The 23,869-nt window shown below is 37.2% G+C and overlaps 4 protein-coding genes across 4 annotated transcripts; all 4 read right to left on the bottom strand.

Annotated features, from left to right (window-relative positions):
- Positions 1-2,206: 2,206 nt before the first annotated feature.
- On the bottom strand, positions 2,207-3,142 carry LOC122200024 (olfactory receptor 5D18-like). The gene has a single exon (XM_042905430.1). The coding sequence runs from the start codon at positions 3,140-3,142 to the stop codon at positions 2,207-2,209; it is 936 nt and encodes a 311-aa protein (XP_042761364.1).
- Positions 3,143-7,415: 4,273 nt separating this feature from the next.
- On the bottom strand, positions 7,416-8,366 carry LOC122201309 (olfactory receptor 5L1-like). The gene has a single exon (XM_042907192.1). The coding sequence runs from the start codon at positions 8,364-8,366 to the stop codon at positions 7,416-7,418; it is 951 nt and encodes a 316-aa protein (XP_042763126.1).
- Positions 8,367-16,298: 7,932 nt separating this feature from the next.
- On the bottom strand, positions 16,299-17,234 carry LOC122200205 (olfactory receptor 5L1-like). Its single transcript, XM_042905688.1, has one exon. It carries the CDS (start codon positions 17,232-17,234, stop codon positions 16,299-16,301), a length of 936 nt encoding a protein of 311 aa, XP_042761622.1.
- Positions 17,235-22,393: 5,159 nt separating this feature from the next.
- On the bottom strand, positions 22,394-23,329 carry LOC122200006 (olfactory receptor 5D18-like). Its single transcript, XM_042905412.1, has one exon. It carries the CDS (start codon positions 23,327-23,329, stop codon positions 22,394-22,396), a length of 936 nt encoding a protein of 311 aa, XP_042761346.1.
- Between the last annotated feature and the right edge of the window lie 540 nt (positions 23,330-23,869).

Genomic DNA, 23,869 nt, shown 5'->3' with positions numbered 1-23,869 from the left:
GATATTGTTTACCTGCTTCCCAACCTGTAATATATGTAATCCATTATAATTCCCTAAAGTTTGAAATATTTTCCTACAGCTGTGTAAAATATTGGTTAAAGAGGACTGACTATCCTTTCACCTCATGTTGTAAACTAAAAGGCTCACTAAAATGTATTGAGTGTCTTGAAAAAAAAAAAAAAAGGACCAAAGGAAAGTGAAAGATAAATTTGTGGATATGCAGAGAAACCGAAGTCAATAGAAGAGAAATGCATTCCCTCCTCAGACATCCATTTCTAAAACGCTGTTTCTTAGATTGTATCTTTCCATGTAAAATGGTTAAGTGATTCCTTATTTTATGACGTATATAAATAGAACATTTTAATAATGATCATTAGTTCAAAATAATATGCACATTTCAAGTAACTTTCCTGAGCCCATATAAAATAGTTCTCCCTTACTAGAACAGCAGAAATGTATTACTTTTCATTATATTAATAACTTGTTTGCAATTTTAACTGTCCATATTGAGTAAAGAGAAAGAGAAGCAGGTATAAGGCATTCAAGCAACATGACTTATTAATATTACAGAGGCTTAGTATGTTGAATTTGCCAGATAAAATAAATAGGCCTTGGTGCTAATCACTATCTGACTTTATTTTATTTTTGAATAGTTATGGAAGCAATTGGTTTTGAGCATTTTTTTAATGTTTATTTTATTTTTGAGAGACCGAGAGAGAAAGCATGCCAGGGAGGGGAAGAGAGAGAGGGGGACAGAGGATTCAAAGTGGGCTCCACACTGAGACCAGAGAGCCTGATGTAAGGGCTCCAACTCATGAACCCAGAGATCAGGACCTGAGACAAAGTCAGGGGCTTAACCGACTGAGCCACCAGGAGACACTGAGCACTTTTTCTTAAGGCAGGAGTTCAGTTGAGAAGGAGTCAGAGATGATGTTCGTGTTCAGGAAAAAAAAATGATAAAGGATTGATAATGTTTGTGATGTCTTCATAGGCAGAATGTTACTATGAAACACAGGTTGGGCAGGCACTCATTATGCTTATTCTTTGCATAAGATTTTCTGAAATCCAGGGGCACTTGGGTAGCTCAGCTGGGTGAGCCATGCTGATCTTGATTTCCGCTCAGGTCATGATCCCTGGGTTGTAGGTTTGACCCCACATCAGGCTCCGTGATGAGCATGGAGATTGCTTAAGATTCTCTGTCTCTGTCTCTCTCTGCCCCTCTCTCCCACTCATTTCCTCTCTTTATCTCTCTGTCTCAAAAAATTTTTAAAAATTAAAAAAAGAGATTTCCTGAAATCCAGTCTAACATCTTTAAAAGCCTTTGATGGATCTCATCATAACTTATCACACTGCCACAATGGAGCTCCTTTGAAACACATTCAGGATATAGACAATGTCTTATCAAATTTCCACTCATGCCAAGTAACCTAGACACACAATACAACACACACAACACACACACACACACACACACACATATGTTATATAGTAATCACTCAATAAAATATTTTTTAGATTACTGATTCAGTATTACATTCTGACCTCATGATTTTGTGATGCTTTGCTCTTCTGAATGAAACTCATACGTGTTGTCTCCTGAAACTGTGCAATTTGTTATCCAAAGCCAAGTGCAGGTGATACCTATTTTTTGCAGTCATTACTCTAAAGTCCCTAAATGGACTTGAACTTTTCTTTCTTTCAAAAACTCTATGATACTTTTTATTTCCCACCTTATACAATGGCCACTTTCTTCACTGTCCTACTGTCGACACTGGACTGTGCATTCCTTGGAGATGAAGACTATGTTTTATTTTAACTGCTAGTTGTACTTTTGGAGATATATTTATGTGTTTATTGAGACCTAGTCTACTTGAGGTATGTTATAAGAAAGGGGAATAAAATTAATGATTACTGAGATTATACAAGGTATTTCACATGATATCTAAATTAAGTTTTAGTCTTCACAATCAGAATAGAGGCTAGTTTATATTACCTCAATTTTTTGGATTAAAAACCAAAGGTCAGAGGGGCTTCGGATTTTTTTTTCCAGTGAGCAAAAGATAACATCAAGATAAGTCTCTTGGATCAAAATCCACATCCAATCCATTGTACATCAACTCTTCATTATATTTAAACTTATCTTACAATCAACAATTATGGGCCCACTTGATTTGCATTTCAAGGACAATGTACTGCAATAATATGCTCAAAAAGAAAAGGCTTTAGTTATCTTGCTGACTGTATCCTTGATGTCTTTATTTCTCAGACTGTAGATCAAGGGATTCAGCATAGGGATCACCACTGTGTAAAACACAGATGCCACTTTCACTGTGTTCCTCGAGTTTTTGGAGTTAGGAACACAGTAGAGGAAGACAATGGTCCCATAGAAGATGGTGATGGCTGTCAGGTGGGAGGCACAGGTGGAGAAGGCTTTGCGACGACCACTGGCTGAACGCATCTTGAGGATGGTGACAATGATAAATACATAAGACATGAGAATGATAAGCAATGTGCTGACCACGTTGAAGGTGGCAAAAATGAAAAGCAGCAACTGATTGACGTAAATATCAGAGCAAGACAGGGACAGCAATGCAGAGAACTCACAGAAGAAGTGATTGATTGTGTTGAAACCCTGGAAAGATAATTTGATAGCAGAACATGTGAGTATCAGCGAACATGCTACTCCCCATGCGTATGATCCGACCACCAGCATGGCACAGAGTTTCTGGGACATGGCCACTGTGTAGAGCAGAGGGTTGCAGATGGCCACAAAGCGGTCATAGGCCATCACAGCCAATAAAAAGGATTCAGCTACCACAAAGGTACAAAAGAAAAAATATTGTACTATACATCCTGGAAATGAAATGGTCCTGTCTTCTACAACTAGGTTTGCCAGGGTCTTGGGAACAATGATGGAGGAATAGGAGAAATCCACAAATGAGAGGTGGCTGAGGAAAAAGTACATGGGGGTGTGCAGTTTGGAGTTAATCTTGATTATAACTATCATCCCAATATTTCCTACAACAGTGACACTGTAGATGGCCAAAAAAATCAAGAAGAGAGGGACTTGCAGTTCTGGGTAATCTGAGAAGCCCAAGAGAGTGAACACAGCCCCAGTTTTATTTCTCTCTGACAGTAACATGATGGTTTCTGTTTGTCAGAATCTGAATCGGTCCTGAAAATAAAAATAGTAAGGGAGTGAGCATCTAAGAAGCTTCCTAACTACCCCTTACCAAGACTGGAAGATGAAGCAAAATATCTTTTCATAATTTCTCTATGTATTTTTATGTAAGATATGCTAAATGTCTAATATTTGAAAACACAAAATCATTTTTGAAATGTTCGTTAAGTTTAAAAGCAATACAATTACTGAATTAAAATTTTTTAAGTTCTCGGGATGCCTGACTGACTCAGCCAGTAGAGCATGTGACTCTTGGTCTTGGCATTGTAAGTTCGAACCCCATGTTGGGTGTAGAGATTACATAAAAATAAAATCTTTAAAAGTTGTTTAAATTCTTAACTGTAATTTTTAATATTTACATATAAAAGTATGAGATAAAGGGATTTATGGTTATTTTAAATCAAATATTAGCATAACCCTTTCAGCCCTCCTTGCACATTATAAGTGCATAAAAGATACACCTGATATAATATAATGACTGATTTTGTCAGCCCTATAAGCAGTACAAACATGAGAAATTTCCAAATAAATTAATTTTTACATCACAGGTTTACACTGTGACATTAAGCATAAACACCTTTAACATTTTATATTTTTGGCTTTATTATTCATTTCATACAACACATTAATCTTTTTCTTTCTGACTCAGTGAATCTGATATCAAAATAAACCTTAATTCATTTTTTCAGAGTATTCTCCTCAACTAATGGGCTCCAAATTGTCAATCTGACCTCATTACTTGATAAATAATTAGATTAGATGCTAAAGATAATCATGTCTACTTCCTTGTTCTAGAGGTGACAAAACTTCTGGAGACACCTTGACTTTCCCAATGACATGCCAATAATGACCAATCTACATACCTGCGACTAGAGCCTTGATCAGAATCCCAACCATATGTCCATTCCTCCACACCAGACTCTGACCCCTGTTCTAGGTCTAGATACCAAGATATTTCTTTTATTGATGATCATACTTGTAATCTGTGACAAGCCAGCGTCTCTGGGCCTATGGGAAATAGTCTACTGACAATGTACAGACCAAAGAGCTGCACTAGAAATCAGCATCATGATGAAATAAGAACAGGAACTAGGGAAATTTTCTCTCCCAGAAATAACTAAAGTAGTAATAAGTGACTTAGACACTTTCCTTGCCTAGGAATCTCTCGCTTTCTCTCTCTTTTCTCACCTCTCCTCTCCCTTCAAGACATGCAGGATATTCATTCTGTCCATATAGTATCTGTGAAGGAGAAGGATTTTTTAAACACTCGAGGTAGTAATACACTATGAAGGCATTTTAGAAGAAAATAGTAATACAAAAGTATCATTGTACTTCTCCAGTTGGTGCCCAACACCTCTAAGATCTTACCATAGCAGAAAACTCTTAATCATCTCAATGGTAAGGTTACCTTTGGTCCCACAACCCAAGAGATAGTTTCAGATGGCCCATCAATAAAGATATCAGATCATATTCAAGACTGAGAGCTTAATGGATCTCTCTGTCCCTATAGTCAGTCATACATCTGAGTATTAAAGACAACCTCAAAAGACATCCATCCTGAAGCTAGACGTTCTCATTATCACACTTCTTGCTTAATATAATATTTAACTGACTAAGGCTTTTCAGGTTTCATTTTAAAGAATGTGATATTCAACATGATGATTCTTGCATCCCAAATACTATTATTAAATTGTTGGTAAAATCTTTCTCTACCATTGAGTCCAAGAAATATAACAGCTGAAATCTGACCTTTGTTTTCCCTATTTTGTTCTAATTTTTCTCTAATTTTTCTCTGCTTTATCATCTTAATTAAAGCTGGCCCCTTTTAATTTTTTTCACTAGAGAGTCTATTCAATCTCTGTTAGTTTCATTTTACTTAAATCTTCTCTATCTTACCTTGACTATTTCTCCCATAACTTACAGAAACAGAACAATGCACATTCCCAAAGTTCTCAGACCTCTTCTATCCTCCCACCCAGGTTAGCCCTTGTGCATCTGAGCCAGGCCCTCTAAGACAAAACCGTGTAGCATAAATGCACTTTCTCTTCCTTGCATGTTCCAGATATGTTACTTCTGCAGTGACTAAATAATTCTCAAGAACTGTCTGGATCTAAGGGTAAGTTTCACCCACCGTGCTGCTTCCCAGATACCCTACATTGAAATTAATATCAATCGGTCTCTAGAATCTGAAAACAAACCTGCTGATGGCAAAGGTAAGGCCACTCTTGGTTGGGACTGATGGATACATTCTTATATCTATAGTACAACCTTTGGGACATGAGCCCTAGAGATTATGTCTTGCCCCATTCTCTTGAGGTCATGAAATAAACAATTAAAATTAATCATTTTTCTCTGATGTAATGCTTGAAACCCTGGAGCAGCATTAGGAAAATTTTATACAAAAATTTATATAAATGTATTTTAGATTTTATTAATTTAGTCTGGAAGAAAAGGAGAGAGAGAGTGTGGGAGGGGCAGAAAGACAGAGAGAGAGAGAGAATACCAAGCAGGCTCCACACTGTCAGCACAGAGCGCAGTGTGGGGCTTGAACTCATGAACCTGAGCCTGACCTGGCTCATGACCTGAGCCAAAACCAAGAGTCAGACACCTAGCCGACTGAGCCATCCAGGTGCCCCCAAGTGTTATATTTTAAAATCACTTCTCCAACCCCTGATTACTCGCATACATACCTACAACCATTATAAAAGTTATGGAATTATAACAACCATCCTTATCAAATATTGAGTGGCTACCATATAGCAGGCGTAACTGTCTTCCTCCCTGCCATCCACTCTGACCCTGTTGGAGAAGGGTGAAGATCCCTCCTTTAGGTCATCATGATTCACTGAGAGTTAAAGCATAAATATTTAAAAAGTTAAATATCGAGTTGGGAAAATAGTCCCTTTGAAACCTTGTCCTATTCTATTACTCTTAACCACCTCTGCTTCTTTGATCTAGTCTGACCTCTTTGATTTTGTGTATTGCTTTTTGTTTTCCAAAAAATATTACCGACTCTTTCTTTATGGTCTTTTCTCCTCATGTTTCCTGCACACTGTAATGCTTTCCCTTAAGTTTTTGTTCAAATGCAGCTTTTCAGTGAAATCTTCCATGAACATACTGTTTTACTTCAGGAGTTACTCTACTACCCAATTGCATGATTAAAATACTTCACATCGTTCAAATATATTTTTAATAATAATTAATTTCTTTAATTGTATATTGCCTGCTAAAATAAAAGTTCCAGGAAAGCAGAGATCATTCATTGCTTTGTTCACTAATATATCCCAAGCTCCTAGATGAATGAGTAGCATAAAGTCAGTGCACCATGAGTCTTCATTGAACAATAAATATGACTTTCCAAAGGAACTGAGAATAGAACCAAACTACCAGAACTAGGAGGAATTTCAGTTCAGAGAGGAGATAGTTCACAAAGAATGATAAGGATGTTTTAAAAGTGGTTCTTGAAACTGCAGTCACAATAAAATTAAATACAAACAAAGCAAAAAAAAAAAATGTCCACTCCTCTGAACTTCCTTTTTTTAATATTTTTTTCTTTAACGTTTATTTATTATTGAGAGACAGAGAGAGACAGCATGAGCATGGGACGGGCAGAGAGAGGAGGAGACACAGAATCTGAAGCAGACTGCAGGCTCTGAGCTGTCAACACAGAGCCTGACGTGGGGCTCGAACTCACAAACTGTGAGATCATGACCTGAGCTGAAGTCGGACACTCAACCAAGTAAGCCACCCAGGCACCCCTGAACTTCCTGTCTTTATCAGGTTTATTATAACAGAAATCTTGACCTTTTATTTTCTCTTCTTTTCTTTTGTTTTCTTTTTCTTTTTTTTTTTTTTTTTTTTTTTGACATTTTCATGATCAGGAGCAGCATGGTGAAATTACCAGCAAATGGAAAATATCTCAAGTATTCTCCTTTAGAAAAATTTACACATAGTTATTCTAGAGTTTTATCATGTTGAACCATTTGGAAAATATTTTTTGCACAACAATTAATTGCAAAGCTACACTACTGATATAAGAATAACACAGATATGGTCCCATAAAAGGTGCATTTAAATTATCCATAGAAGATATTATATGGCTTAATTAGATAAGCAAGTGGAAAACAAAACAGCATGCAGAGTCCCCAAGTTTTATTTCCCTACTTTACTTTTCCATTCACACCCACCCAAATCCAGCCCGTCATTAAAGTGTCTGATGAAACTCTGAGTCTAGTTAAGAAAATAGTTTTTCAAAAGGTAACCTAGATCCCAACACTTTCTTGAGTGCTTCCTTCACATCCTTGTTCCGCAGGCTATAGATGAGGGGGTTGAGCATGGGAATCACTACAGTGTAGAACACCGTGGCCACCTTGTCAGTATCCATACTGTTCTCAGAACTGGGCCGGCAGTAAGTGAAAAGGATTGTTCCGTGGAAGACAAGGATGGCTGTGAGGTGGGAGGCACAGGTGGAAAAGGCTTTGCGCCTTCCCTCGGCAGAGTGCAGCCTCAGGATGGTGATGAGAATTAGCAAGTAGGACGTGAGGATGATCACGATGGTGGTGATCTCATTGAAGGTGGCCACGATGTACAGCAGCAGTTCATTCATGGTGACATCAGAGCAAGCAAGGGATAAGAGAGGGGGCAGATCGCAAAAGAAGTGGTCAATCACATTTGATGTGTAGGATGGGATCTCCAGAGCGAAACACAAGTGGATCAGAGAACACACCATCCCACACAGGTAGCAACAAGACACCAGCTCCACACAGAGATTCCGGGACATGGTGACCGTGTACAACAGTGGGTTGCAGATGGCCACGAAGCGGTCATAGGCCATCACAGCCAAAAGGAAGACCTCAGTGATTGCATAGGCACAAAAGAAATAGAATTGCACCATGCATCCCAGGAAGGAGATGGCTTTGCCCTTGTTTAAGATACTGGACAGCACATTTGGCACAATGACGGTGGAGTAGCAAAAGTCCACAAAGGACAAGTGGCTGAGGAAAAAGTACATGGGAGTGTGAAGGTGACAGCTGACCTGAATCACGGCCATCATGCCCAGGTTGCCCAGCACCGTGACTCCATAGATGAGAAGGAACACAGAGAAGAGGGCGACTCTCAACTCAGGGGCTTCTGAGAATCCGAGGAGAATGAACTCGGTCACACTGGAGCAGTTTCCCGTGCCCATTCCTGCCAGGTGTTGGACTTAGGAAAACAAATGATAGATATTGTCTTTCTTCTAAAAAGGGAGGAAAAAACAGGTTAACATTAATTTCAGAAAAATATAACATTGATATCAAACAATGTATCTATAAGATATAACAGAAACACAGTGGTCAAGTAATTCAAAAGGTTGAAAGTCTCAGTGGATCCCACTGACCAAAATTGACTTAAGCATCAGCAGAAACCTTGAACGATTCCAACCCTTATCTATCACTTTATCTATGATTAACTTCAGTTTCTGGGTGGAATTTAAGATAGATTCAATGATATATTTCAAAGCCATACAGACACTAGCATCTGTTCTCTGAAGAAACTTAATAAGCTCTGTCCAGGAGAGTAGCACCTACTCTGATTCTCCAAACACTCTTTTGTTTTTTTTATTTTTACGTGACTCTATCAGGAACATGAATTTGAAACAAAGTTTTCTCATATTCTATTTTGGAAAAGTGTGATAGAATTTTTGATGTTTGTGGCTCACAAAAACTCGTTAAAATCTGAATTATGAAACAAGAGATATAAAATATACATTGAAAGTGAGAATTGTGCCTATCAAATCAACTATGTGGTTAATTGATTTGCTAGCTTAATCAATTATAGTAATAACGATCTATGCTAATAAAGATTCAGAGAGATAGATCTCTTGAATACCTTTTTCTGGAAAGTAATGAAGGGGCATACATCCAAGTCTTGACCCTGACAACAATAAAAGCTATCTGATATTTTTTTGATAGATTTTATTCCTCATAAGCTATTAAAAGATATTTAGTTACATTGATAAAATTGTGAAAAATCATGTCCAAAACTGTATTGCATTCCTGTTTATAATATTTGCCATAAAAAATATTTTCAGAAGTGGAGCTAGTGTTAAACTTTGGGGTGTCATATCTAGGACAGAAAATTATCATGCTATGTAAAATCCCATTTATGAGGTTTTTTTTTTTAAAATAAAAAGAATACTGAATAGTACACTCAGCATATACATATAGACGCAAATGAAGATGCACCCATAGAGATATGAATACACATGATAGAGATTCTTTAAGTGGTTGGTTGCAGAAATGATTACATTGTATGCTCTATATAAGGGAGATCTACCACTGAGGCCCTTCCTAAAGGAAAAGGCAAATAAAAATTGAGGTATTCTATTCTCTGCTCCCACTTCTAGACAGCACGAGGACTAGACTCATGACTTCTACACTTATGTGTAATGAAAATTGAGTGAAGAGGTTCTGGAATGGAAGCATATCTTGGTATCTTCTCGGTCTCTTGAGCTAACCTTAAAGACATGGAAACATATCACTTCCCTTAAGTCACAGTTTTTCATTACATGACCAAGAACAAAAACAAAACAAAGCAAAATACCTGACTTATTTGCCTACTTTTCAAAGAGGATATTCAACCTGGCAAATGTTTTTCTTCTTAATCTCCTAGGCTGATAATACAAAACCATTTCATAACAAACCCAAAACAAATCCAAAAGAATTCATCTCTTTTTCTAACCACAGAGAGTTCATAAGTCCTGACTCTCGATAACCATCTGGCAGGAACAGAAATGCAACCCTCAGCATTAATATGAAAATTAAGGACCCTCTCAATGGTCATACATGTTAGATGCTGTGATAGAGATCGGTCTGAAAAATGGGTGGTAAGAGATGAAATAGAGACAGAGAGAGAGAGAGAGAGAGAGAGGTACCATTTGTTTATTTAGCATTCTTTTACACACATCCATGTTTTATGTTACAGAGAAAACAGTTCTAAATTCACCATTAATTGTTCTGAATACCAAAACACAAAAACACTCTAAACAGTAACTGCACAGAAATATGGGTCCTGTTAAAACATTCTCTAATTAGAAGAGAGTTGAGGGGCGCCTAGGTGGCTTGGTCGGTTAAGCATCCGACTTCGGCTCAGGTCATGATCTCACGGTCCGCGAGTTCGAGCCCCGTGTCGGGCTCTGTGCTGACAGCTCAGAGTCTGGAGCCTGTTTCAGATTCTGTGTCTCCCTCTCTCTCTGTCCCTCCCCTGTTCATGCTCTGTCTCTCTCTCTGTCTCAAAAATAAACGCTAAAAAAATTTTTAAAATAAAAAAAAAGAAGAGAGTTGAGTTCAATATATCTTTAGAATAATTGTTTACAGACAAAATATATTCATTTCTATTTTCAAGTAACTAAAACCTAGTTCTTGCTAACAAACCTGAGTGACCTACGTTTTGTCCCTGGTGCTGAAGATATGAGATGTATATAGGAGGCAGACACTTACTTATACTGTAATTTAAGCTCCTGGGGGATGGGCCCATTAAGCTCCAAAACAATTACTAATCTCTATGGTATAACAAAATATATAAAAATTAAACCAAGGTGGCGTATGATATAACACAACTAATAGTTCATCTCTATGGAATATCATCAGGAAATTTATTTTTTAAATTATCCCAAATTGGGAAACAATGGTTTAAAACCACATATGCCTCCTCCCAGAATTTGTGGTGCTACATGATAGAGGTTACATTAAGTGTCGTATGTGTGGGACACAGCTCATATTGCCATAATGACATGCCATGCATATCTCTTAGAAGTTCTTCCTTTCTTATAACATTACAACATCCCCTAGATTCCTGTAGGACACAGGGACTACAGCTGCATCAGAATTCCTTTAAATAACAAAAAAATAATGACTCCAGTGGTCAGAAAACCATATAATAACTCACACTTGCTATGTGTTGGAACCCATTCTAACTATTATACAAATATTCACTTACTTTAGCTTCCTAGTAACCAGCCAGGAGAGCAATTCCAGTTTTTATGCTTATCTTACAGGCGGTTGAAACTTGGACACATTCAAAATAAATGATCAATAAAAGAAATTGAGGCCCATCTGGTTTTCCACCCATATGAATGTATGGAACAAAATAAATAAATCCAGAGAGATTTCTGAGACTGCATTTTTTTTCTAATGCATGTGCAATAGTGGAAGTCATCAAATGGGACCCCTCAGATATCTTTCCCAGATGTGTTCTTCTGACTTTGAAAGATCAATCTAAGCCACAGTTTTCCATTCGTCTCTGTGTATCACTGGCTGTGCACATAAATTTGTAAAGGTATATGTGGTAAAATGTAATTTCAAGGAAATAAATTGGTATTCTCTCAACTACCATATAATATGATTATATTTTACAAAATTGATGTGCCAAAGACGGCACCCAAGGCTGAGGAGACATTCCATCCGGTTCCCCATCTCCATCATTCTGTGTAAGTGATATATTACATTGTTTTTCATATGTTAAACCAACTTCGCATTTCTGAGATAAATCTCCCTTGGTGTGGCTCATAAGCCTTTCATATGTTTCAGTGCATCTATTTTATCTTATTATTGGATACAAGGATTTGTTGAGAATTCTTGGGTTTGTATCCATGAGGGATTTTGGTTTCTGTTTTCCTCTGTGTGTTGTCTTTGTTTGGCTTTGGTATCAGGGTAATACTGATATAACTGCATGAATTGGAAAAAGGATCATGATCTCTATCTCCTAAATAAAGTAACTCACAATTGGTACCATTGCTTATGTAGTTATTTAGTAAAAGTAACTGGTGAAGCCATCTGTGTAACAACCAGTGTTATTGCCTACATAGATATTTAGTAATAGTAATTGTCTGGATATTGATGGAAGGAGTGTGAGAATATTTTCATTACAAATTGAATTTATTGTCACATATCTATTCAGATTTTCTACTTCTTTGTCAGCTTGGGAAAATTTATCTTTTTCAAATCTGTCTGTATCATCTAAGTTGACTAAATTGTTGGCATAACATTTTTGCAAGATTACTATCCTTACTAATTGTACTAATTTGTTTCTGGTTTCCTTTTCTCCTGGTAATTCTAGCTAAAATTTTGTCAATGGTAGTAATCTTTTCACAGTACAAACTCAATGATCTCTACTTTTTATTTTCCTACTTTATTGACTGATAATCTGGTCTTTATTATAACCTCCCTTGTTCTTTTTTCTTTTTCTTTTTTTTTTTTTTTTTTTGATTCTTAATGTGGAAACTAAGATTCTAATTTTGAGAGTTTTCTTCATTTCTAATACAGTTATTTAAAGACATATATTTCCCTCTAAACACTTAGAAGCATCTATTAAATTTCATAGGTTAGTTTTCATTTTCATCATTCACTCCAATCAAGAACAATATAACATTTCTGCTACTTTTCTACAAGCGTTCCAGGTAAGTTCAAATCAAGTAAGTGACAATGTGTAAAGGAAGGCAGTTTCATATACGTGAATATATGCAAATATATAAGATAGTTTGGGTCATAATTATATAGTTCTATTTCTGAAATAAGTGGACTTTAATTAATTACTGTACGTTTAAGATCATAGAACCACTCCAAATTATTTCATGAACCAATATAAGGTTATTATCCAGTGTTTATGTTACCTTCAACAAACACAGCTATTATTTTTTCTCACAATAATTTCTGAACTAATTTGGGATTTACCAATGACAAAGAGTACCAAACAAAGGATACGTAAGTAATTCAAGCAAAATTAATGATAGAAGAAAGATAAATATGGTGTCATAAGATTTTTGAAAATTAGACACCTTTATCTATGAGGCCATCTTATAATAAATATTACTACTACCAGAGAAAAGCTAATCTTTCCTAATAGACACAATAACCTAGGTTTGATTAATTACTTGTTAAGATTATAATTTACAAATGACAATTTAAAACAACGTTTAAGGAAAACAAATGGCTCGGAATATTTACAAGAAATCTATTCAAAAATGTTATGAAGACTGCCTAAAGAATTCTGAAGAAAAGAATTGAGATATGCCTTTGGTCAGGGGCCATGTCAATTAATAATATACTTATGCAAATTGACAGGTGATAAAAGGGAGCCTAAAACATAGAACATGAATATATTTGCTTTGTTTTTGTTCTCACTATTCTAGGAAACACGCTAATATTTCTAAACTTCTTGTAATATTTGCACCGTCCACACTGGAGCTCTTTTTGAAGGAATTGAGAATAGTAAGTGTATCTTACGCAAATTCTCATTCCTTCCAGCACCTAACAAGATACCTTGAATGCATATGACATAAAACAGTAGCTCACAATAGTGCTGAATCATTGACTTTATTATTCATGCTCACCTCTCGAACATTGTTCCTGTTCTTTACTCCTGAATACACCTTGTGTCTTTCTCTTCTGTGTCTTTTCAAAACCTGCTCTTCCTTCAAGGTCAAGCAAAGGATGCACGCAATTATGAAATAATCTCTTTGATATCCACATATGATTTTGAAGTGTCTCCTGACCGAACATTATGATATTTACTAATACCACTGGCTTGTGAGGTTCTTGAAAAGAAGACTATGTATTTCTTTCCTGTCATCTATTTCACTGAATTTAAACTACAAAAGTGGCTGTGTATTTAACACCTGCAACCTATCGCTTAGCAGTGAAGAGAAGAGAATACAACTAGCTTTTATTGCACATATACAATATGCCAGATATGTTGTCTACATTTTATTTTTTTTCACACGCTACTCCATGAATTACATCACATTATATCATTTTTGTAGATAAAGACTGGTTCAGATAAACCAACCGGCCGATTTTATATTATCAGAGCCAGGTATGATTTCTCAGACCTAAAATTCATATTCTTCCCATTGTAAGTATTCTGTCTTTTGGAAAATCTAAAGTGATTTTTAAAAATGAGCTTGATTGACAGGTCCTTCAAAAATCACAGAAAGATGTTCTATAGTAACAGAGGTACGTGTTTACCATTCACTATGAAAAAAAGTGTCTGACTGTGCCTTTGATGTTCTTATATCTCAGTCTATAGATAAGGGGCTTCAACACGAGGATCACCACCGTACATAACAGGTATCACTTTGTGTGCCTGGAGGTTTAGGAGGTAGGGCACAGACTAAGAGAAGAGAATGGTGCTGTAGAAAACGGTGATCCGGTCAAGTGTGAAGCTAACAGTTGAAGGGGATTTCCTGATGCTCACCTGCTGAATGTATCTGGAGAGGTGGCAATGAAAACCCCATAAGATGGAAGGACGAAGAGCTCTGTGCTCACCTCATTGTGAGAAGCAGCGAGAAGCAACTGGCTGACGTAAGACTCAGAATAAGAAAGAGACATTAGTGAGGAGAACTCACAGAAGTGACTGATTGTGATGAACCACTAAAAGATACTTTGAAAGCAGAACACGTGAGTTTCAGGAAACATGCTACTCCCCATGCATATGATCCAACTTGTAGTAGGGCACAGGGTTTCTGGGGCACAGCACCTGTGTAATGCAAAGTGTTGCAAATGGCCACGAAGCTGTCACACACTGTCATAGCAGAATTAATTCAGGAACCACAGGGATGTAAAATAAAGTCCAGTATGCACCCTGAAAATGATCTTTTTCAGGTTTTTATTTAAATTCCACTTAGTTAACATACAGTGTAATATCAGTTCCAGATGTAGAATTCAGTGGTTTATCACTTACATCCAACACCCAGTGCTCATCACAAGTGCCCTCCTTAGTACCCATCACACGTTTAATCCATTCCCCCAACCACCTCCCATCTGGCAACATTCAGTTTCTTCCCTATAGTTAAGAGACCATTCTATGGTTTAGCTCTCTTTTTTCTCCACTATGTTCATCTGCTTTGTTTCTTAAATTCCACATATGAGAGAAAATAATATGCTATTTGCCTTTGACTGACTTATTTCACTCAGCATAATCCTCTCTAATTCCATCCAGGTTGTTGCAAATGGCAAGATTTCACTCTTTTTGGTGGCTCAGTAATATTCCTCTCTCTCTCTCTCTCTAGATATAGATGATATAGATATAGATGATATATAGATATAGATACAGATATAGATACAGATATAGATATAGATATATCACATCTTCTTTGTCCATTCATCAGTTGATTGCCATTTAGGCTCTTTCCATATTTTGGCTTGAAAATGAAATATTTATGTTTTCTACAAATAGCTTAGAATTCCAATTTTAAGTGACAGCGTTTGTTCCAAATGGAGAGTTATAATGGAGACAAAAATTGAGGAAACAAACAACAAAAATGTGACAAGTGACCTAAGTCAGAAATGCAGCTACTTGTAGTAAGGGTTATTCAATGATGGCAAGTTTGTGTGTGTGTGTGTGTGTGTGTGTGTGTGTGCGTGCATGTGACCAAAAGTATATATGTAATATTAGGACAATATAAGGGAAGGAGAAGAGAGAAAGAGAAAACTATTTATGTGCCAGGGATTATTCTAGGCTCTTTGCACATGACATGCAATTTAATTTTACTAACATCCATGTGAAATAATTAAGATTAACTCCACTTTTTCAGATGACATACTATCTGAAGTTCCAAAAACACTGTACACTGAGACAAATAATAAGGAAAACAAAAAATAAGCAATAAATGTATCAAAAAGAATAAAAAGATAAAAATGACATGTGTGCATGTGGAAATCTCACTCTATGTATCAACTGTTGGACAAAGATGTGTTCTTCATTGTAAAATAGCAGGAATTCAATTTTGAAAAGGAATGAATTTTCCATCATAGATACTGAAAGAAAGCATGATTCTCAAGAGTTCTTCATTAAGCTTATGAAGGTTATAGATCAAACCAAACATGTCTTAAAAATCCATTACTCCTATCCATTTCAAAGATTATAGATTGAAGAAAAGAAACGAAGTAGGCTTAAAATTTGAAATATACTCAGTCCTAACTTTGAGGCAAATGGAAGATTCATAGGTAAGTGAATCAAAAAGAATCACTCTTAACTACCTACCCCCTGGCTCTACCCTCCACTCAAACACTACAACCACCCATTCACTGCTCAACCAGCCTGCCCTGTGGGAACTTGAGTCTCACAAAGAAAATATTTTCTAGGAAAATATTTTGGAGCTCACCATTCTTCTGAGCGCTTCTTTCACATCCTTGTTCCGCAGGCTATAGATGAGGGGGTTGAGCATGGGAATCACTACAGTGTAGAACACTGTGGCCACCTTGTCAGTATCCATACTGTTGCCAGAACTGGGCCGGCAGTAAGTGAAAAGGATTGTTCCGTGAAAGACAAGGATGGCTGTGAGGTGGGAGGCACAGGTGGAAAAGGCTTTGCGCCTTCCCTCGGCAGAGTGCAGCCTCAGGATGGTGATGAGGATTAGCAAGTAGGAGGTGAGGATGATTACAATGGTGGTGATCTCATTGAAGGTGGCCACGATGTACAGCAGCAGTTCATTCATAGTGACATCAGAGCAAGCAAGGGATAAGAGAGGGGGCAGATCGCAAAAGAAGTGGTCAATCACATTTGATCTGTAGGATGGGATCTCCAGAGCTAAACACAAGTGGATCAGAGAACACACCATCCCACACAGGTAGCAACAAGACACCAGCTCCACACAGAGATTCCGGGACATGGTGACTGTGTACAACAGTGGGTTGCAGATGGCCACGAAGCGGTCATAGGCCATCACAGCCAAAAGGAAGACCTCACTTACCACACATGTACAAAACAAGTAGAATTGCACGGTGCACCCCAGGAACGAAATGGCTTTGTCCTCGTTTAAGGTATTAGTTAGCATCTTTGGCACAATGACGGTGGAGTAGCAAAAGTCCACAAAGGACAAGTGGCTGAGGAAAAAGTACATAGGAGTGTGAAGGTGACAGCTGACCTGAATCACGACCATCATGCCCAGGTTGCCCAGCACCGTGACTCCATAGATGAGAAGGAACACAGAGAAGAGGGCGACTCTCAACTCAGGGGCTTCTGCAAATCCGAGGAGAATGAACTCGGTCACACTGGAGCAGTTTCCCTTGCCCATGTTCCCATTTGATTGAGGTTGGAGAAAAATCTTCATAGTTATCCTCCACTGTATGATCTCAGATTCATTTTCTGGCAGTCTCTTAAAAAAAAGATGTGAAAACGCGTAAGATAGCTAAGTTTTTCCGCAAAGAATTAGGACATGGCTTTTGTGAAGTTTAGGAAAAGTGCAGGCATTGTGGAAAGATGCGTAAGGTCACACGTTGATTCACAGATCACACAGAAACATCCACATCCATCACGGTGTATATGATTCTTTAAGCGACTCCTACACAATTTACAGCTTGACCCTGAATCACTAGAAAGACCTCAGACATAATTAGCCACAATGTGTTATGAAACTCAAATCCCTTCTTCCTGGCAGACTGTTTAATGAGCACTGAATCTAGTGAGATCTCAGAAAATAATGTTTTGAAATACACCACATCCTTCCCTGTTTTCCACTGAAATGATGAGAAGCATGTCAGTTGAAGACTGTTAACCCACAAGTGTTCATTTTTTATCCATATGTTTTAGATGGGGAAGTAGCTTTAATCCTCCACACTAGCTTTTTTTTTTTTTTCTATAAAGTAACATAGTGATTCTCCTAATCATGGTCTTTCTTGTCTTTTTTTGTTCAGGGAGTTTGTAGTTGGTCTCAAACTTCCTATAACTCTGACTCTGAAGCCTTAACCTATTAGACAAATAAATTCAGTTTTAAATCTATTTGAAGAACGAATCAAAGATGTACATAAGGAAGTATTACCAAAAGTCTTCCTGCTGCATTGTAGCATTATTTATGAGAGTAAATTTCAGCAATAATATGTCAATAAGAGGGAAATGGTCAGGGGCACGTGGGTGGCTCAGTCGGTTTAGTGTTTGACTTCGGCTCAGGTTATGATCTCACAGTTTGTGAGTTGTAGCCCTGTATCTGCTTGTCTGTCTTCAGTGCAGGGTCTCTTTTGCATCCTCTGTCTCCCTCTCTCTACCCCTTCCCTGCTCGCACATGCTGTCTCAAAAATAGATAAATATTAAAAAGATTTGAACAACAAGAGGCAAATGGTGAAGGCTAAGGTACATATATATTATGGAAATCTATGCAACTATTTACAGGATGTTTTTGAAGGCCCTTTAATGGCCTGAAAAATCATTATGATAAAACGGTAAGTTAAATAACACTAAGCCAGAGTGTACATGTAAAATATTGTATATGCATACATAATTTGCTTTACCTCTTTAACCCTTATAAGACCCATGACAATAAATATTTTCTTCTAACCATTTGAAAAGAAATTAGAGCCTGCTTTATGAGGTGGAGTCCCCAGTGGATTATTTCTGGAGGAAACATGGTCTTCACTAAGATTCAATCCACTAGGTATGTCCCCCTTTGGTCAAATGATTTCAAAAAGGTAAAAGATATGCGCGTTGAGAAATCCCAGTCTGAAAACAAATAGTTATTCTGATAATATGGTTCTCTCTCTTCAATGGTCAGTAAAAGTGAGGTGTCTTTTTCTGAGTCCAACATAGTACCCAATGTTGAAAACCTTGCCTGTTTTCAAGTCTGAAGGTGAAAAATCAGGCTGTTGACTATTTATAGAGAAGTGGTTCTGGAGCAGGAGTTATTTTGATGCCTCTGGGACCTGTGGCTCTGTCCCAAGACGTTTTGGGTTCTCCCAATAGGAAGGGGTGCTAGTGACATCTAGTGAGTAGAGACCAGGGATTTTGCTGAACAGTCAAACCGGACTTCTGTCAAATACCAGAAATAGGTGCGAATAACAAACCACCTTTGCTAAGAAGAGTAACCAATGCTCACAGTGACCACTTTCTATGACCCAGTTACTGTTCTGAATACAACTATTGACACATTTTATCCTTTTTTAAGATTTAAAAAAAAATTAATGTGTATTTATTCTTTGAGACAGAGAGAGAGATGGAATGTGAGTGGGGGAGGGGCAGAGAGAGAGGGAGACACAGAACGTGAAGCAGGCTCCAGGCTCAGAGCTGTCAGCACAGAGCCCGACACGGGGCTTGAACTCATGAACGGTGAGATCATGACCTGAGCCAAGGTCGGATGCTTAACTCACTGAGCCACCCAGGTGCCCCTTTATTTATGTATTTTAAGTGAATTATATTATGTAAGAGAAATCACACTTTTTGCTGCTATTTAAAATTATGATGCAATATTTTATATTCAATATTAAATTATTTTCAAAATTGAGAGGCACACAACCAAAAATTTCAGAGGCTAATATGTCATGTTCTATATAGAAGCAACAGAATCTATCATAAAGAGTCTGAAATGTGGCAGCTTGAAATGAGGGAAAACACAAGATTGTCCGCTAGACTTTAGTAGAAGATATGTCTGTAGTCTCAACCGATTGCTTTCGTGTCTGTCAGCAATTGCTTTTACAACTTTGGCCGGGTCTCTTACGTGTTATGGGCTTTGGTTTCCTCAGAGTAAAAGCTAGATGGTTGGTGTTACTTTTACCCCAAAATGATCATCCTTTGTCCAAGCAGAACAGAAGTAAAATAAGAGTCTCTCTAAAGAGGGATTACCCTTTTTTGACTCAAAGTAAAGAATTCCTAATTCAATATAAATATTTCAAAAATAATTCAATGTAAAAAATTTCCTAAATTTTGAGGAAAATTAGGATTGTATAAGTGCACGTAAATTGTATTAACTTATGAATAACGAGTTAATTTATTGAATAAGTGTATAAGTGAGTAAAGGAGAGAAGGCGTAACTAGAGATTGATCCAGAATGGGCTTATGGAAAGAAAGGTGCCAAAATTCCACCCAATGCAAAACGCATTTTTGAAGCGGAAGAATTCGCGGATATTGACTGAAATGGCAAAGTTTCAGGTCTGAAGACATCAGCAACAACAAAACATGGCCTTGAAGAAATTTATGTAACTAATTAGAGCTGGATACTATTGGAAAGGAAGACTCAACTGGAAAATTGAAGAATGAAGATATTGTTTACCTGCTTCCCAACCTGTAATATATGTAATCCGTTATAATTCCCTAAAGTTTGAAATATTTTCCTACAGCTGTGTAAAATATTGGTTAAAGAGGACTGACTATCCTTTCACCTCATGTTGTAAACTAAAAGGCTCACTAAAATGTATTGAGTGTCTTGAAAAAAAAAAAAAAAGGACCAAAGGAAAGTGAAAGATAAATTTGTGGATATGCAGAGAAACCGAAGTCAATAGAAGAGAAATGCATTCCCTCCTCAGACATCCATTTCTAAAACGCTGTTTCTTAGATTGTATCTTTCCATGTAAAATGGTTAAGTGATTCCTTATTTTATGACGTATATAAATAGAACATTTTAATAATGATCATTAGTTCAAAATAATATGCACATTTTAAGTAACTTTCCTGAGCCCATATAAAATAGTTCTCCCTTACTAGAACAGCAGAAATGTATTACTTTTCATTATATTAATAACTTGTTTGCAATTTTAACTGTCCATATTGAGTAAAGAGAAAGAGAAGCAGGTATAAGGCATTCAAGCAACATGACTTATTAATATTACAGAGGCTTAGTATGTTGAATTTGCCAGATAAAATAAATAGGCCTTGGTGCTAATCACTATCTGACTTTATTTTATTTTTGAATAGTTACGGAAGCAATTGGTTTTGAGCATTTTTTTAATGTTTATTTTATTTTTGAGAGACCGAGAGAGAAAGCATGCCAGGGAGGGGAAGAGAGAGAGGGGGACAGAGGATTCAAAGTGGGCTCCACACTGAGACCAGAGAGCCTGATGTAAGGGCTCCAACTCATGAACCCAGAGATCAGGACCTGAGACAAAGTCAGGGGCTTAACCGACTGAGCCACCAGGAGACACTGAGCACTTTTTCTTAAGGCAGGAGTTCAGTTGAGAAGGAGTCAGAGATTATGTTCATGTTCAGGAAAAAAAAATGATAAAGGATTGATAATGTTTGTGATGTCTTCATAGGCAGAATGTTACTATGAAACACAGGTTGGGCAGGCACTCATTATGCTTATTCTTTGCATAAGATTTTCTGAAATCCAGGGGCACTTGGGTAGCTCAGCTGGGTGAGCCATGCTGATCTTGATTTCCGCTCAGGTCATGATCCCTGGGTTGTAGGTTTGACCCCACATCAGGCTCCGTGATGAGCATGGAGATTGCTTAAGATTCTCTGTCTCTGTCTCTCTCTGCCCCTCTCTCCCACTCATTTCCTCTCTTTATCTCTCTGTCTCAAAAAATTTTTAAAAATTAAAAAAAGAGATTTCCTGAAATCCAGTCTAACATCTTTAAAAGCCTTTGATGGATCTCATCATAACTTATCACACTGCCACAATGGAGCTCCTTTGAAACACATTCAGGATATAGACAATGTCTTATTAAATTTCCACTCAGGCCAAGTAACCTAGACACACAATACAACACACACAACACACACACACACACACACACACACACATATGTTATATAGTAATCACTCAATAAAATATTTTTTAGATTACTGATTCAGTATTACATTCTGACCTCATGATTTTGTGATGCTTTGCTCTTCTGAATGAAACTCATACGTGTTGTCTCCTGAAACTGTGCAATTTGTTATCCAAAGCCAAGTGCAGGTGATACCTATTTTTTGCAGTCATTACTCTAAAGTCCCTAAATGGACTTGAACTTTTCTTTCTTTCAAAAACTCTATGATACTTTTTATTTCCCACCTTATACAATGGCCACTTTCTTCACTGTCCTACTGTCGACACTGGACTGTGCATTCCTTGGAGATGAAGACTATGTTTTATTTTAACTGCTAGTTGTACTTTTGGAGATATATTTATGTGTTTATTGAGACCTAGTCTACTTGAGGTATGTTATAAGAAAGGGGAATAAAATTAATGATTACTGAGATTATACAAGGTATTTCACATGATATCTAAATTAAGTTTTAGTCTTCACAATCAGAATAGAGGCTAGTTTATATTACCTCAATTTTTTGGATTAAAAACCAAAGGTCAGAGGGGCTTCGGATTTTTTTTTCCAGTGAGCAAAAGATAACATCAAGATAAGTCTCTTGGATCAAAATCCACATCCAATCCATTGTACATCAACTCTTCATTATATTTAAACTTATCTTACAATCAACAATTATGGGCCCACTTGATTTGCATTTCAAGGACAATGTACTGCAATAATATGCTCAAAAAGAAAAGGCTTTAGTTATCTTGCTGACTGTATCCTTGATGTCTTTATTTCTCAGACTGTAGATCAAGGGATTCAGCATAGGGATCACCACTGTGTAAAACACAGATGCCACTTTCACTGTGTTCCTCGAGTTTTTGGAGTTAGGAACACAGTAGAGGAAGACAATGGTCCCATAGAAGATGGTGATGGCTGTCAGGTGGGAGGCACAGGTGGAGAAGGCTTTGCGACGACCACTGGCTGAACGCATCTTGAGGATGGTGACAATGATAAATACATAAGACATGAGAATGATAAGCAATGTGCTGACCACGTTGAAGGTGGCAAAAATGAAAAGCAGCAACTGATTGACGTAAATATCAGAGCAAGACAGGGACAGCAATGCAGAGAACTCACAGAAGAAGTGATTGATTGTGTTGAAACCCTGGAAAGATAATTTGATAGCAGAACATGTGAGTATCAGCGAACATGCTACTCCCCATGCGTATGATCCGACCACCAGCATGGCACAGAGTTTCTGGGACATGGCCACTGTGTAGAGCAGAGGGTTGCAGATGGCCACAAAGCGGTCATAGGCCATCACAGCCAATAAAATGGATTCAGCTACCACAAAGGTACAAAAGAAAAAATATTGTACTATACATCCTGGAAATGAAATGGTCCTGTCTTCTACAACTAGGTTTGCCAGGGTCTTGGGAACAATGATGGAGGAATAGGAGAAATCCACAAATGAGAGGTGGCTGAGGAAAAAGTACATGGGGGTGTGCAGTTTGGAGTTAATCTTGATTATAACTATCATCCCAATATTTCCTACAACAGTGACACTGTAGATGGCCAAAAAAATCAAGAAGAGAGGGACTTGCAGTTCTGGGTAATCTGAGAAGCCCAAGAGAGTGAACACAGCCCCAGTTTTATTTCTCTCTGACAGTAACATGATGGTTTCTGTTTGTCAGAATCTGAATCGGTCCTGAAAATAAAAATAGTAAGGGAGTGAGCATCTAAGAAGCTTCCTAACTACCCCTTACCAAGACTGGAAGATGAAGCAAAATATCTTTTCATAATTTCTCTATGTATTTTTATGTAAGATATGCTAAATGTCTAATATTTGAAAACACAAAATCATTTTTGAAATGTTCGTTAAGTTTAAAAGCAATACAATTACTGAATTAAAATTTTTTAAGTTCTCGGGATGCCTGACTGACTCAGCCAGTAGAGCATGTGACTCTTGGTCTTGGCATTGTAAGTTCGAACCCCATGTTGGGTGTAGAGATTACATAAAAATAAAATCTTTAAAAGTTGTTTAAATTCTTAACTGTAATTTTTAATATTTACATATAAAAGTATGAGATAAAGGGATTTATGGTTATTTTAAATCAAATATTAGCATAACCCTTTCAGCCCTCCTTGCACATTATAAGTGCATAAAAGATACACCTAATACAATATAATGACTGATTATGTCAGCCCTATAAGC

Source organism: Panthera leo, chromosome D1, assembly GCF_018350215.1.
Source record: "Panthera leo isolate Ple1 chromosome D1, P.leo_Ple1_pat1.1, whole genome shotgun sequence".
In the NCBI taxonomy this organism is placed as follows: domain Eukaryota; kingdom Metazoa; phylum Chordata; class Mammalia; order Carnivora; family Felidae; genus Panthera; species Panthera leo.
This window is presented reverse-complemented; position numbering and strand designations above follow the sequence as displayed.